Raw genomic sequence first — 13,166 nt, forward strand, 5'->3', positions numbered from 1 at the left:
AATTTTTTCAATTAATTTGTATATACACAAGTCTAGTTGTATACTCCATGAAGTTTCAATTGTCAGCCCTCAACTATCTACATTTCTTCCTTGAAGGTACAAGGATCAACCCTTCCATCATTGGACCTCTATAACTGAAGCACTATGAGAATCGCTTTAGCTTCTATGCTAAGATGCCCATGGAGGAGAAGGCTATGGAGATGGTGGGGAAGTGCCCGGACAAATATTTCCAGCATCTCTGTGATGACCTGGAGGTGTACGCTGTTCATGCTGGCCCCTAAATGTGAGGTCAGAGGACCTGGGGCTGCTGATGCGAAGGCAGGGCCTAGTCACTGACCAAGTCTCCTTGCATGTGCTCATGGAGCAGCACCTGCCCCTGGGGTACCAGCTGCTACTCACCCCTTGTGCATTCTGTCTTCCCTGCCCAGTAGTGGCCAGGCCTCGACACCTGTCCTGTCCTGGTTTCTTTCTTTTTTCTTCCCATTTTATTTATTTATTTTTAATTGGAGTACAATTGGTTTGCAATGTTGTATTAGTGTCTTCTGTACAACAACATGAATCAGCTTTGTGTTATGCTTCCCTGGGGGGCTCAGATAGTAAAGAATCCATCTGCAATGCAGGAGACCTGGATTCAATCCCTGGGTCGGGAAGATCCACGGGAGAAGGGAATGCCAACCCACTTCAGGCTTCTTGCCTGGAGAATCCCATGGACAGAGGAGCCTGGTGCAGACTACAGTCCATGGGATCACAAAGAGTCAGACACAACTGAATAACTAACACACAACATGCATATATCCCCTCCCTCTTGAGCCTCTCTCTCACCCCCCGCCTTCATCCAACCCCTCTAAGTCATCACAGAGCGAAGCTCCCTGTGCTTTACAGCAGCTTCCCAGTAGCTATCTGTTTTACACATAATAGTGTATGTTTCGGAGAAGGCAATGGCACCCCACTCCAGTACTCTTGCCTGGAAAATCCCATGGATGGAGGAGCCTGGTAGGCTGCAGTCCATGGGGTTGCTAGAGTTGGACATGACTGAGCGACTTCACTTTCACTTTTCACTTTCATGCATTGGAGAAGGAAATGGCAACCCACTCCAGTGTTCTTGCCTGGAGAATCCCAGGGACGGGGAAGCCTGGTGGGCTGCTGTCTATGGGGTTGCACAGAGTCGGACACGACTGAAGTGACTTAGCAGCAGCAGCAGCAGTGTATGTATATCAGTGCTATTCTCCCAATTTGGCCCACCCTCCCCTTCCCCAGTCCCTATGTCCACATGTTCAACTTCTACATCTGCATCTCTATTTTTGCCCTGCAAATAGGTTCATCAGTACCATTTTTCTAGACTCCATATATATATATTTATATTATTATATTATTAAATATATAAAATATGTGTAATACATAACATCATTCTAATGTTTATTAATTATAATTACAACTATTAATCATATACATAATATACATATATTAATATATAATTATATCTTTGAATTCAGTCCTGCCATTCCAGTTACAGGGGATGAAGAAGAGCTCTGGTTCTATATACTTCTTATTTTGATCATTTCAACCATCCTCTGAGGAGCTCTGCCTCTTCTATATGTATTCCAATCTAGTTCCAGCCTTGCTTTCTATCTTCATCTCCTCAAACTACTTTTAAGCCTCATGTAGGTCATTTGACTGCCATCTGTTTCATTTAGTACCCACTTTTCCCTTTCTTATCCTGAAACACCTTCTAGATGAACAAGCTCTCATCTCTACAAAACATCTTGAAACTTCCTTTGGTCCATAGGGCTTTCCCTTGGCAATCACCACTCCCTGAAAGAAACAGTCTCCCATCGTGTGTGCGCATGTTGTGTGAGCAGCCTGGATCATGCCTGATGCTTCCAGTTTGTTCTGCCCTTAGGGCAGGATCTTTCATCCCTTTCTTTCATAGTATTTGACCTAGTGTAAAAAGCCAAGTAAACCTCACTCTAAATGAATAATGAATGCTGTAACTTAATATAGATAATAAGTAAGCTCCTTGGAAGGAAAGCTACAACAGACATATACAGCATGTTAAAAAGCAGAGATATCACTTTGCCAACAAAGGTTTGTATAGTCAAAGCTCTGGTTTTTTCAGTAGTCACGTATGAATGTGAGAGTTGAACCATAAAGAAGACTGAGTGCCTAAGAATGGGTGTTTTCAAATTGTGGTGCTGAAGAAGACTCTTGAGAGTTCCCTGGACTACAAGGAGATCAAGCCAATCAATCCTAAATGAAATCAACTCTGAGTATTCATTGGAAGGACTGATGCTGAAGCTCCAATACTTAAGCCACCTGATGCGAAGAGCTGACTCACTGGAAAAGACTCTGATGCTGAAAAAGACAACGCAAAAAGAGAAGAGGGTGGCAGAGGATGAGATGATTAGATACCATCACTGACTCAATGCACATGAATCTGAGCCAACTTCAGGAGATAGTGAAAGGCAGGGAAAACCCGGTGTGCTGCAGTCCACAGGGTCACAAAGAGTCGAACACAACTTAGTGACTGAACAATGACAATGTGTATTTAGACCACCCTAAATAATCTTTTTTCATTTCCTGGCATTTAAACAGTTCACATCTACACAGCTTGCTATTTCATCATCACCTATTAATTCTTTAACCAAATATCCTAACTTACAAATTGAATAAGTCCTTAAAACAAACATTTCAACACACACCCCCACATGCACACATAAAAATCTAGAATTCATTGCACAACAAGTTTTTTTTCTTTCCAGCCCTTTATTTCTTTCCTTTCATGTTAATGCTTTCTGTTTAATTTGAAAAATCCCCTCTGAAATGCTTCAAGATAATTAGCAACCTACCATCAATAATATAAAAAATAGAAGTGCCCAATTCCACATTTGTCTCCTATTAATCCTTAGTAAAAAACGTGTGCACATTTGAATGTGGTTTATTATTCTTCTTGCATATGTTGTTTATAAGCCTAGTCAAACCAATGATAGCATCTCTCACCAAACCCCTGGCTACAGTGCCCAAATTTTCATGACTTCAGATTGCATCAGAAAGTATTTCAATGGTACTAATTGTAACAATCATTAAAACAGAAATGAAAACAGATTGTATCATATCCCTAAGGGAAAATAATACCACAGTTATTTTGATTGAAGTTAAGTTTTACTAAGATAACCATAATTTTTATAGAGGAGTCTTGATATTTCTGCAAAAATCAAAAGCTTCAAATTCTACCCTTCATCTTTAAGGATGTTGGATTGGATGATTTCCAGCTATGGTCCCTTCTTGCACTCTGAAATCTACCATCTCTGTAATTCCATAAGCATAAGGACACCAGATATCCTCAATACTTAGTATAACATCTGACATATGGTGAAGCTCAATCAATGTTTGATGAATTAATAAATTTTGCAATAGGCTTGGTGCTAGATATCTAAAAGTGAACATGATCTCCTTCTGAAACGTGATCTTGCCCAAAACCTGATCTTAGTAAAGGCTACCATGATATGCCTAGTTAGGGAAAAAAAAAAAGTGATCATTTTAGATTCCTGATTCCTCTTCACCCTGAACATCAAATGTATCTTTAAATTCAGAAAGTTATACGTCCAAAAGATATTTCAAATCTATCCAGTTGATTCCATCTCCATCTCCACTCTATGACCCAAGCCACCACTGTCTTTGATTAGATGATTCTAATAGCCCAGCAACTAGTCTCATTGCTTCCATTTTTAACCACAAACATGAACACATAGGCACATGCTCACACATTTCCTTCTCCACAAAGTAGCCAAAGTGAGCTCTGAAAAATTAAATCAGACAATGATTCTCTACATGGACAATTTTGATTGGTTCCTACTGTACTTACTTTAAAATCTGGAGGCGTAAACATGGTATCCTGCTGCTGCTGCTACTGCTAAGTCACTTCAGTCGTGTCCGACTCTGTGCGACCCCATAGACGGCAGCCAACCAAGCCCCCCCGTCCCTGGGATTCTCCAGGCAAGAACACTGGAGTGGGTTGCCATTTCCTTCTCCAATGCATGAAAGTGAAAAGTGAAAGGGAAGTCACTCAGTCGTGTCCGACTCTTCACGACTCCATGGACTGCAGCCCACCAGGCTCCTCCGCCCATGGGATTTTCCAGGCAGGAGTACTGGAGTGGGGTGCCATTGCCTTCTGCGAAACATGGTATAGAAGGCTCTGAATCATCTGGCATGTGTTTACCAACATAATCTAATCTCATTCTACCTCCTTCACACTTCCCCCCATAACATACACACTTTAAAGCTCTGAACAGTATAGTAACACCAGCTGACTTTCAGTTCTGGAAACACAGAAGCTCCTTTCATGCCTTGAGTTTTGATGATTGCTGATCTCCACCTAGGCTGCTCTGCCTCATTCTCTTAACTTTACATGGTCCATCTCTTCTCATCCTTTAAGTCTCAGCCTGAAACCTACCTCCTCCAACTGTCAGTACTAATCACCTAGCAAATCAGCTTCCTTCTTGTTATTCTCTGCTTCTCAGGTGGCTCAGATGGTAAGGAATTTGCCTGCAATGCAGGAGACCTGGATCTGATCCCTGGGTCGGGAAGAGCCCCTGGAAAAGGGAATGGCTCCCCACTCCAGTATTCTTGCCTGGAGAATCTCATGGACAGAGGAGCCTGGTGGGATACAGTCCACGGGGGTCGCACAGAGTTGGACATGACTGGAAGACTAACACTTGCCCTCTGTTATTGTCTATCCCTGAACTCTGTCTTCTGTCTTCCTGACACTTCTCTAAATTGCTGCTTCTTCACCTGTTTACTGCTGATCACCCCTTCAGGATCCCATAAACTTCACCAACTCAAGGACTTCCTTCTTCTCACTACAATATACCCAGTGCTTACTTGCTATTCAGTAAACAACTGTCCAATCAAGGAGTGAAGCCATGTAACAATCACAATAGAATTCCTACAAAGAGTATTTCAGAAAGTTGTAAATTTGCATTTAATGCCTTAAAGAATATGGTCTACTGTAAGAACTTGATTTTTTTTCCCCCCTTGGACACAGGAGACTTCCATTAGCATTAAAATTGTACTAAACACAATGTCAAAATCATCAAACTGAAGTGAACCTGAAATTGCCCTTACTGAAGAAATTCAAAACTTCCTTTTCCTTGGCAGGAAATACATGTAATCAATTCTGGTTTTGCATGAAGGAACGTATGGTTCACTCACTCAGATTCTGAGAGAATGTTTAACTGAATCTGCACTGGGAAAGTATTTTCCTTGTGGTCAGGCTATGGCAGCTGGGTAGTTCATGAGATTTCCAGTAGGACCAATGACCTCAGTGTTTAGCAAAGCAACAGAACAATAATATAAATAAATGGTTACCCTAAACTAAAACAAAAACAGAATTAAGTTAAGTTGTATCTTTACAACCTGAATGATAGCTACTGTACCATGCTGGGGCTTAAAAAGATCCCCTCATTTGATGGGATCACAGCTTTAAATTATTTTCCAGCAGTGGAAACTGGTTTGTGTATCTATTCGTATGGTTCTTTTTGCCATCAGATGGGCTAGGAACAGATGAAAATATTATATGAAGCAATCAGAGATGAATTTCATGCTCTTAACAGAATTTTCTAGATGCCAATAGCCACACACATAGGTATTTATATTTGTAACTTTGTTTCCATAAAGAATATATATATATATGAACACACACATAAACAAAGATGTTTATAAATAAAATGCCATATGACATAGAGTTGCAATGTGTTTGAATTTACCTACAAGACTAGTTCAGGAAACGCAAGAGAATAGCAGGAGAAGGAAGCTAGAGGAGAAGGGAGAACACGTGCTCCCACACATGTGGGACAGACGGGAGGTGCATTTTCACAGCACGTGTCAGCTGCCTGAGCTCTGGTGGGGAGAGTGTGTCGCAGTGCACGCGTGATCCCAGAGCCTCTGCGTACATACAATTTAACACCACATGGCCACGCAACACAAACTCCCCGCTATTGTTCAAAAAAATAGGGATGTGTTCTGTTGCTATGAGAAAAAAAACTGCCAGAGTTGGTAAAGTACTGCAATTTGTGAGCGATGTGTGTAACTTTTGAGAGTCGTTTTGTTCACATCCGATTGTCACCATTTGTGTTGATATTGGAACCTAACACCTTTGTAAAATGAATGTGATTGCACTCTACATGAAGTATAACTACAGAGGACCAATATATATCTGAGTTCTAACCATTCTCTTTTTTTAATATAAATTTATTTATTTTAATTGTAGGCTAATTACTTTACAATATTGTATTGGTTTATTTTTTTAAAAATGTCTTGTAGCTGTTGCTAACATGCTGGTTTGTCAAGCGGTAGTACATTTTATTGAGCTGTATGCCTAAATGCTGGGCTTCCCTGGTGATTCAGTGGTAAAGAACACGCCTGCTAATGCAGGAGATATGAGTTCGATCCCTAGGTTGGGAAGATCCTCTGGAAATGGTGACTCACTCCAGTATTCTTGCCTGGAAAATTCCATGGGCAGAGGAAGCCTGGCAGGCTCAGTCCATATGATCGCAAAGAGTTGGACGTGACTTAGGGATTAAACAACAACATGCCTAAATGCTAGCATATTACCTTTCTACAGGTAATGGTTCACACACAAAAACACACGGAATAAACATATGATGTGTATATACTCACATATACGCATATATGGATGTGCTCACACACGTGTGCATACACATGTATATGCATGTGCATACCTACATACAAATACACACATCTACACATGCTATTTACAATGTACATGTACATTGCTTTTGTATTCCAATCCTCTATGATGAAAAGGATGTCTTTTTTTTTTTTTTTTTTTGGTGCTTAGTTCTAGAAGGTCTAGTGGGTCTTCATAGGACTGTTCAACTGCAGCTTCTTCAGTATTAACGGTTGGGGCATAGACTTGGATTACTGTGATGTTGGATGGTTTGCCTTGGAAACAAACGGAGATCATCACATTTACAAAGAATGTGAAAAAAACAATTTAAAGAATTAAATCTTAGTAGCCTAAGTAACTGCTAACTAAAGAAAACTGATGAATGAAAACCAGTTCAATTTCTGTCCCTCACCCTCTACCACTCCACCAGAAAACTAAATCAAATTATGATACCTACAAGGCAATCAGCACTCTAAGTCCCATGGTACAGTGGATCTAATGGAGATTGTTTTAGATTTGAGATAAATTTCAGGAGGCCAGATCTGTTTTTCAGGAAGTAATTGATTTTTTTCTAAAAATCTCTTGAAAGAACCTTGGGTTTCATACATGGTTGTTTTCACTTAACTTCTCTCCATCCCTCAGCTCCTCTAGAAAGGCTCCCCTAGAGCTACTGCTGTTCCCAATCTGATTTTTCCCTTCCATGAGCTTCCATGTCACTCTGGACTGAGCCTTTACCACATGTGGTCATATGCTTATTCCTGTTTAGTCTCCTACAGCATAACTCATGGAAGATATGGGTTCCCTTCCTCAGGGAAGATATGGGAAACCCGCCCCCCACACTCTTCTAAATACTAAATAATTAGAATATGCTAAATACTCAAAGTTTTGTTAAATAAATGTAAGTGAATGAAGAAATAAAGAAATAAACAAATCCATCAGTCAGTCTTTGGGGCCTAACTGAATGGACCTCAGAGCCCTCAAGGTTCCCCAGAGTGCAGTGCAAAAATCCTAAACTATTTGATATTATTATATATGTCAATGAAGGGATTTCCCTGATGGCTCAGACAGTAAAGGATCTGCCTACAATGTGGGAGACCTGGGTTCAATCCCTGGGTTAGAAGATACCCTGGAGAAAGGAACAGCAACCCACTCCAGTATTCTTGCTTGGAGAATCCCACTGAAAGAGGAGCCTGGAGGGCTATAGTCCATGGGGTCACAAAGAGTTGGACACAACTGAGCGACTAACACTTCCACTTCCATACCAATGAAAGGGCTTCAGTCCAAATTCCTTCACCTAAGTTTTAGTGGCTTAAAGCTAAACCAAACTTCAGAAATTGTTGAGCAAAGGGAACTCCCATTTTTTTCTCACTGGATGTTACCCATAAGTATAACTCAAGTTAAGTAAAGAAATATTTCTTCTTAAAACTGTAGAGTCTAAGTGTAAAGAAAGCAGGAGAATTGAATAATGTACAACAGTCATGAATACAAAGTTTAAAATAGTCACCAGAAGAGCACACCTGGGAAAAATTTAGCAGTAATAACTTTATAAATGTGCAGTTATTTTCCTGAAGAAACACTAAATATCCTGCTCCTTGATTCATTTGAAATTAAATTGTCCAAAACAACAGAGAACAGACAAAAATAGAAAATTATGTACCTGTTGGCGTGGATCAGAATGTCAATCTATATTTTATATTTTAAGCTTCAATGTTTCCATATTCACTTTAAAAAAAGTTTAAATATTTACTTTGTGTTTGTTGTATGTTTAATGACATTCTTGGTAGAGAGAATCTGCTACCACTTAAGGAGGTTTTCATTCAACTGGGAGAAAAATATTCTAATATATATTTAGATGTGTTCCTACTGACACGTCAGTCTCCAAGGAATTAGAAGAAAAAAAAAAAATTGAGACCCACTGGAATTCCCAAGGGTGAATAGAAACAAAAATCAAATTAAAACAAATGCTTTACCATTGATAGAACCAAGAGAGAAGGCAGATACATGGCATCTATATTGCTACTCTTAAGCTCATGAAAGACATTATTAATTAATCACAATTCTTTTCCTGAGAAACCTAGATGCACTTCTCAATTCAGCACTCTAGATAGTCACAACCAATCAATCACATACAAAAAGGAGAGAGAGACTCTTTGTTACTTTGATTCTATAAATAAACCAAGAACTGATAATATCCCTCCAACAGAAAATAGAAACTCAGGTGTTCCCCAAGAGAGAATGCCATTTGAAATGAGAAAAGATAAGAAAATCAACTTACTTTTTCTTTTTTAATTGAGGTCTAATTGATATAACATATTAGTCTCTGGTGTACAAAATCAATATTTGTAAAGATTGCAAAATGATCACTGTAAGAAATCAAGTTAACATCAACCTCAATATATAGTTACAAATTTATTTTTCTTGTGATAAGAACTATTAATATCCACTCTCTTGGATACTTTCAAATATGTAATACAGTATTATCAGCTCTCATCATCATGCTATATATTACATAAAAATACTAAACACCTCACAAATTTGCAGGGGCCATGGAGCATTCCAATTTCAGTAAACATGCTGTGGAAACAAGCAAGGAAGTCAACTTCTTTTAATGGAAAAAACTTAGAGCGCTCTGAGATGAGAGTTCTAATATGGCAAGTAGTATTGCATCATATGGCCACAAAACAAAGCAAACAGATCTAAGCAGAGAACAGAAAACAGGAGTTGAATGTCCTTTGTTTTATATTAACTAACTCCATCTTTGACAAGACTCTTAAATAAAGGATCAGAAAGCAAATTGTATAAACATCTCAATGTTTAGGATTTTGTGTGCCCTTCCCCTCCCTTATTCCTAGTTCAGTTTTCATTAGTAAAACTTTATTTTGAAAAACTGTCTCAGGGAACAAAGAAAAGAAGCTTTCCCTCTAAATCTGAAAAGTAATGGGATTATATATCTAGAGGATGGGGGAAGAATGGCAGCAATACAGGTGAGCTTTGATACACAGTGGGCAGAGTGAAGAGAGCAAAGCTGAAGCAAATGGGATGCTGAGTAAGACAGGCTAAGGCGGGGAGAATGCCCCAGCTGGGTTTTCCTCTCACAATAGGGAAATAACCTCTGGGCCCATCATTTAAAGAGTTCCTCCATCTCTGTCTCCTGATGGCCACATTTTTATACTTAGACAAAAGCCTGTCTAAAAAAATACTTTTGATGTCAGACTTCTTTAATGAAGCCAACCCAGGAAAATCAGATATGGTGTCGATTGCATTATCATATCAAGGCTCTCTATGGGGGCCAGCTTTTAATTTAATCACACTTCAAAGAAAATATTATACAAGTAGGCAACTTTGGCTGAGATAGTCATTGTCTAAAATGAACTTTCAAGGTTTTTCCTTCAAATGCAAGCCTTGAGGTGCTTAATGATTTCCAGTAAGAATCACTTTTTTTTTTTTTTTTTTTTTTGGTAAAGTAATCCTGTGGATTGAACATCAACCTAGAGCTTTAAAGTTCTGGAAAAATACTGGGCACTCTTGAGTGTATAAATCTTGCCCTAATCACTGAACCACAGTTTCTCTCCCAGTGGTTTATTTTATTGAGGTATTAACAATCCAACTTTTTCATTTTAATTTGAGGAAATTGGGGAGATGTCAAAATGAAAATATCTGACTGCTCTTCCACTTCGTTCAGCATCATTCACATCATGATGGACTTTGATGTATTAAACTTTACTCTTCCATGAGGTACCATTAGTCTCATATAATTTGAACACATTTGAGTTCTTCTAAGTATCTAATTAATTCACACTTCAGTTTTAGATGAGCAGAATAGAAATCTAGCTTTACTGCTGCTGCTGCTGCTAAGTCACTTCAGTCGTATCTGACTCTGTGTGACCCCATAGACAGCATCCCACCAGGCTCCCCCGTCCCTGGGGTTCTCCAGGCAAGAATACTGGAGTGGGTTGCCATTTCCTTCTCCAATGCATGAAAGTGAAAAGTCAAAGTGAAGTTGCTCAGTCGTGTCCAACTCTTAGCTACCTCATGGACTGTAGCCTTACTGCACCTGAATATATTTGGGTTTCATGAAAGATAAATGAATATCATATATAAAAAAGCCATTTTTTAAACTTAATTTTCATTTTATACATTGCAAAAAGCCATTTTTTTAAGTAGGAATCTTGGTGGATCATATGATATTTGGAATGTCCAGAAGCCTGTCCTTGCGGAGCCCTCTGTCCCTCATTCCATGTAGTCTCAGACGGCAGCATCATCCCACAGCCACAAGGTGGTCTAGATTTGACTATGCCTAGGTCCTGAGCTCCCTAGCAACAGTGACCACCCCAGGAAGGGGGCGTATGACTAAAGCATTGCCAAGTCAAGTTCTTCTTTAGGACAACTTTAGTGACACTGGAAGCATGAGCATCTGGGATGAATGAGGGTGAAATCATTTATCTCCCCTGGCCTTAGAAGACAGCAGTCTTCACAATGAAATGATGCAGAGATAAGCAGATGTGAGAAAAGCCTGGAAAGAGCCCTGGAATACCCATACTAATCCAGCTCCTGAAGTTTTGGCCTTTGTGTATCTTCCTTTAATCCTATGAGATATGTCTTAGTCTTCCCAGCAAAGTGAGCAGATGAATTCCCATACCTACTCTAGCTTGCTGGACAAGGAAGCCTGGAGTGATGAGGTCCATGGGGTCACAAAGAGTCGGAAATGACTGACTGCCTGAACTGAACTCTAGCTTGAGTTGGTTTTAATCACTTCTACCCCAAAAAATTTTTCTTAATATCCAAAAAACATTCTTTACCAAGTGAGCCACCAGGGAAGCCCAACTAAGCACAGCACAGCACCCCCAAAAGTTTTTCTTAATATCCGAAAAACATTTAATGATAATACATATGGGAAACCTTTCTTTAAAATAATAAAAATCTAGACTTACAACAAAGAGCTTTTCCTGCCTCGTATTATACACAACACTTAATTCAAAATGAATATTAGGCCTAAATTTAAAGCTAACACTTCTAGAAGAAAACACAAGAGAATGAATTCACAACCTGGGATTGAATTTTTTTTTTAGAGAACATATAAAAATAACAACCATAAAATGTATAATTTAGAAATTATTAAAAGTAAAAACTTCTGCTCATCAAAAGACATTATTTATAAAAAGAATAGACAAGCCAGATATTGTTTGAAAATGTTTACAAAAATATATCTGCCGAAAGACATACATCCATAATAAATAAGGATTTCTACAACTCACTAACAAAGAGACCAAAAAAATTAGAAAATGAAAGTAAATTAAATAAACCCTTTACAAAAGAAGTTAAACAAATCTCCAATAGTCTCACAGAAAAGTCCCATCACTGTCAGTTATCAAAGAAATGTGTACTAAAATCACAATGAAATATCATTACATAAACATTTGAATGGCTACACTTGAAGACAGCTGATGACACCAAATGTTGGTCAGGATATGGAGCCATAGCTCTGAAAAAAACAGAATTTTCAGACATTGCTGATGAGAGCATAAATAAAACAACCACTTTGATAGAAAGTTTGGCAATTTCTTATAAAGTTAAACATAATTTTTAAACTTTCATATAAAGTTAAACATAATTTCAGAGAACTGAAATCCATATGCTCACAAAAATATTTGTACAAAAATGCTTATAACTGTTTTATTTATGTTAGCCTCAATTAGAAATAACCTGATGAACAGATAAATGGATAAGAAAGCTGTGGTACATATACACGATGGAGTATTACTCAGCCATTAAAAAGAATACATTTGAATCAATGAGGTGGATGAAACTGGAGCCTATTATACAGAGTGAAGTAAGCCAGAAAGAAAAACACCAATACAGTATACTAACGCATATATATGGAATTTAGAAAGATGGTAACGATAACCCTGTATGTGAGAGAGCAAAAGAGACACAGATGTATAGAACAGTCTTTTGGACTCTGTGGGAGAGGGCGAGGGTGGGATGATATGGGAGAATGGCATTGAAACATGTATAATATCATATAAGAAACGAATCACCAGTCCAGGTTCGATGCAGGATACAGGATGCTTGGGGCTGGTGCACTGGGATGACCCAGAAGGATGGTACGGGGAGGGAGGTGAGAGGGGGTTTCAGGATGGGGAACACGTGTACACCCGTGGTGGATGCATGTTGATGTATGGCAAAACCAATACAATATTATAAAGTAATTAGTCTCCAATTAAAATAAATAAAATTAAAAAAAAGAACCTGATGCTCATCAACAAGTGAGTAGATAAACAAATCATATGGTGAAATACCATTAGCAATAACAAGAAAAAACTATACATATACATAACAGCATAGATGAATTTCATAGTTATTATAATGAGTAAATGAAACCAGATACAGGAATATATACTTCATGATTCCATTTATATAAAGTTCTAGAATAGGCCAAGCTGGTCTATGGTGATAGAAATCAGAAAAATGACTACTCTGG

General features: G+C 38.6%; 1 protein-coding gene across 8 annotated transcripts in view; it reads right to left on the reverse strand.

The window, feature by feature from the left end:
* The window catches only part of ARHGAP24 (Rho GTPase activating protein 24), a 552,828-nt gene that overhangs the window by 458,629 nt on the left and 81,033 nt on the right, over positions 1-13,166 (reverse strand). The window contains exon 1 of one of the 8 annotated variants that reach the window (XM_044945686.1): positions 4,344-4,486. The exons of 1 other annotated variant lie outside the window; for it this stretch is intronic. In XM_044945686.1, coding sequence (XP_044801621.1) covers positions 4,344-4,424 — 81 coding nt within the window. In that variant the 5' untranslated portion in view covers positions 4,425-4,486. Of the gene's footprint in view, positions 1-399; positions 566-3,862; positions 4,015-4,268; positions 4,487-13,166 lie in introns of those variants that run through there. 6 more of the 8 variants (XM_044945692.1, XM_044945688.1, XM_044945687.1 and 3 more) reach the window with 6 other exon arrangements.

The sequence above is a fragment of the Bubalus bubalis genome, chromosome 7 (assembly GCF_019923935.1).
Source record: "Bubalus bubalis isolate 160015118507 breed Murrah chromosome 7, NDDB_SH_1, whole genome shotgun sequence".
Classification (NCBI taxonomy): Eukaryota; Metazoa; Chordata; class Mammalia; order Artiodactyla; family Bovidae; genus Bubalus; species Bubalus bubalis.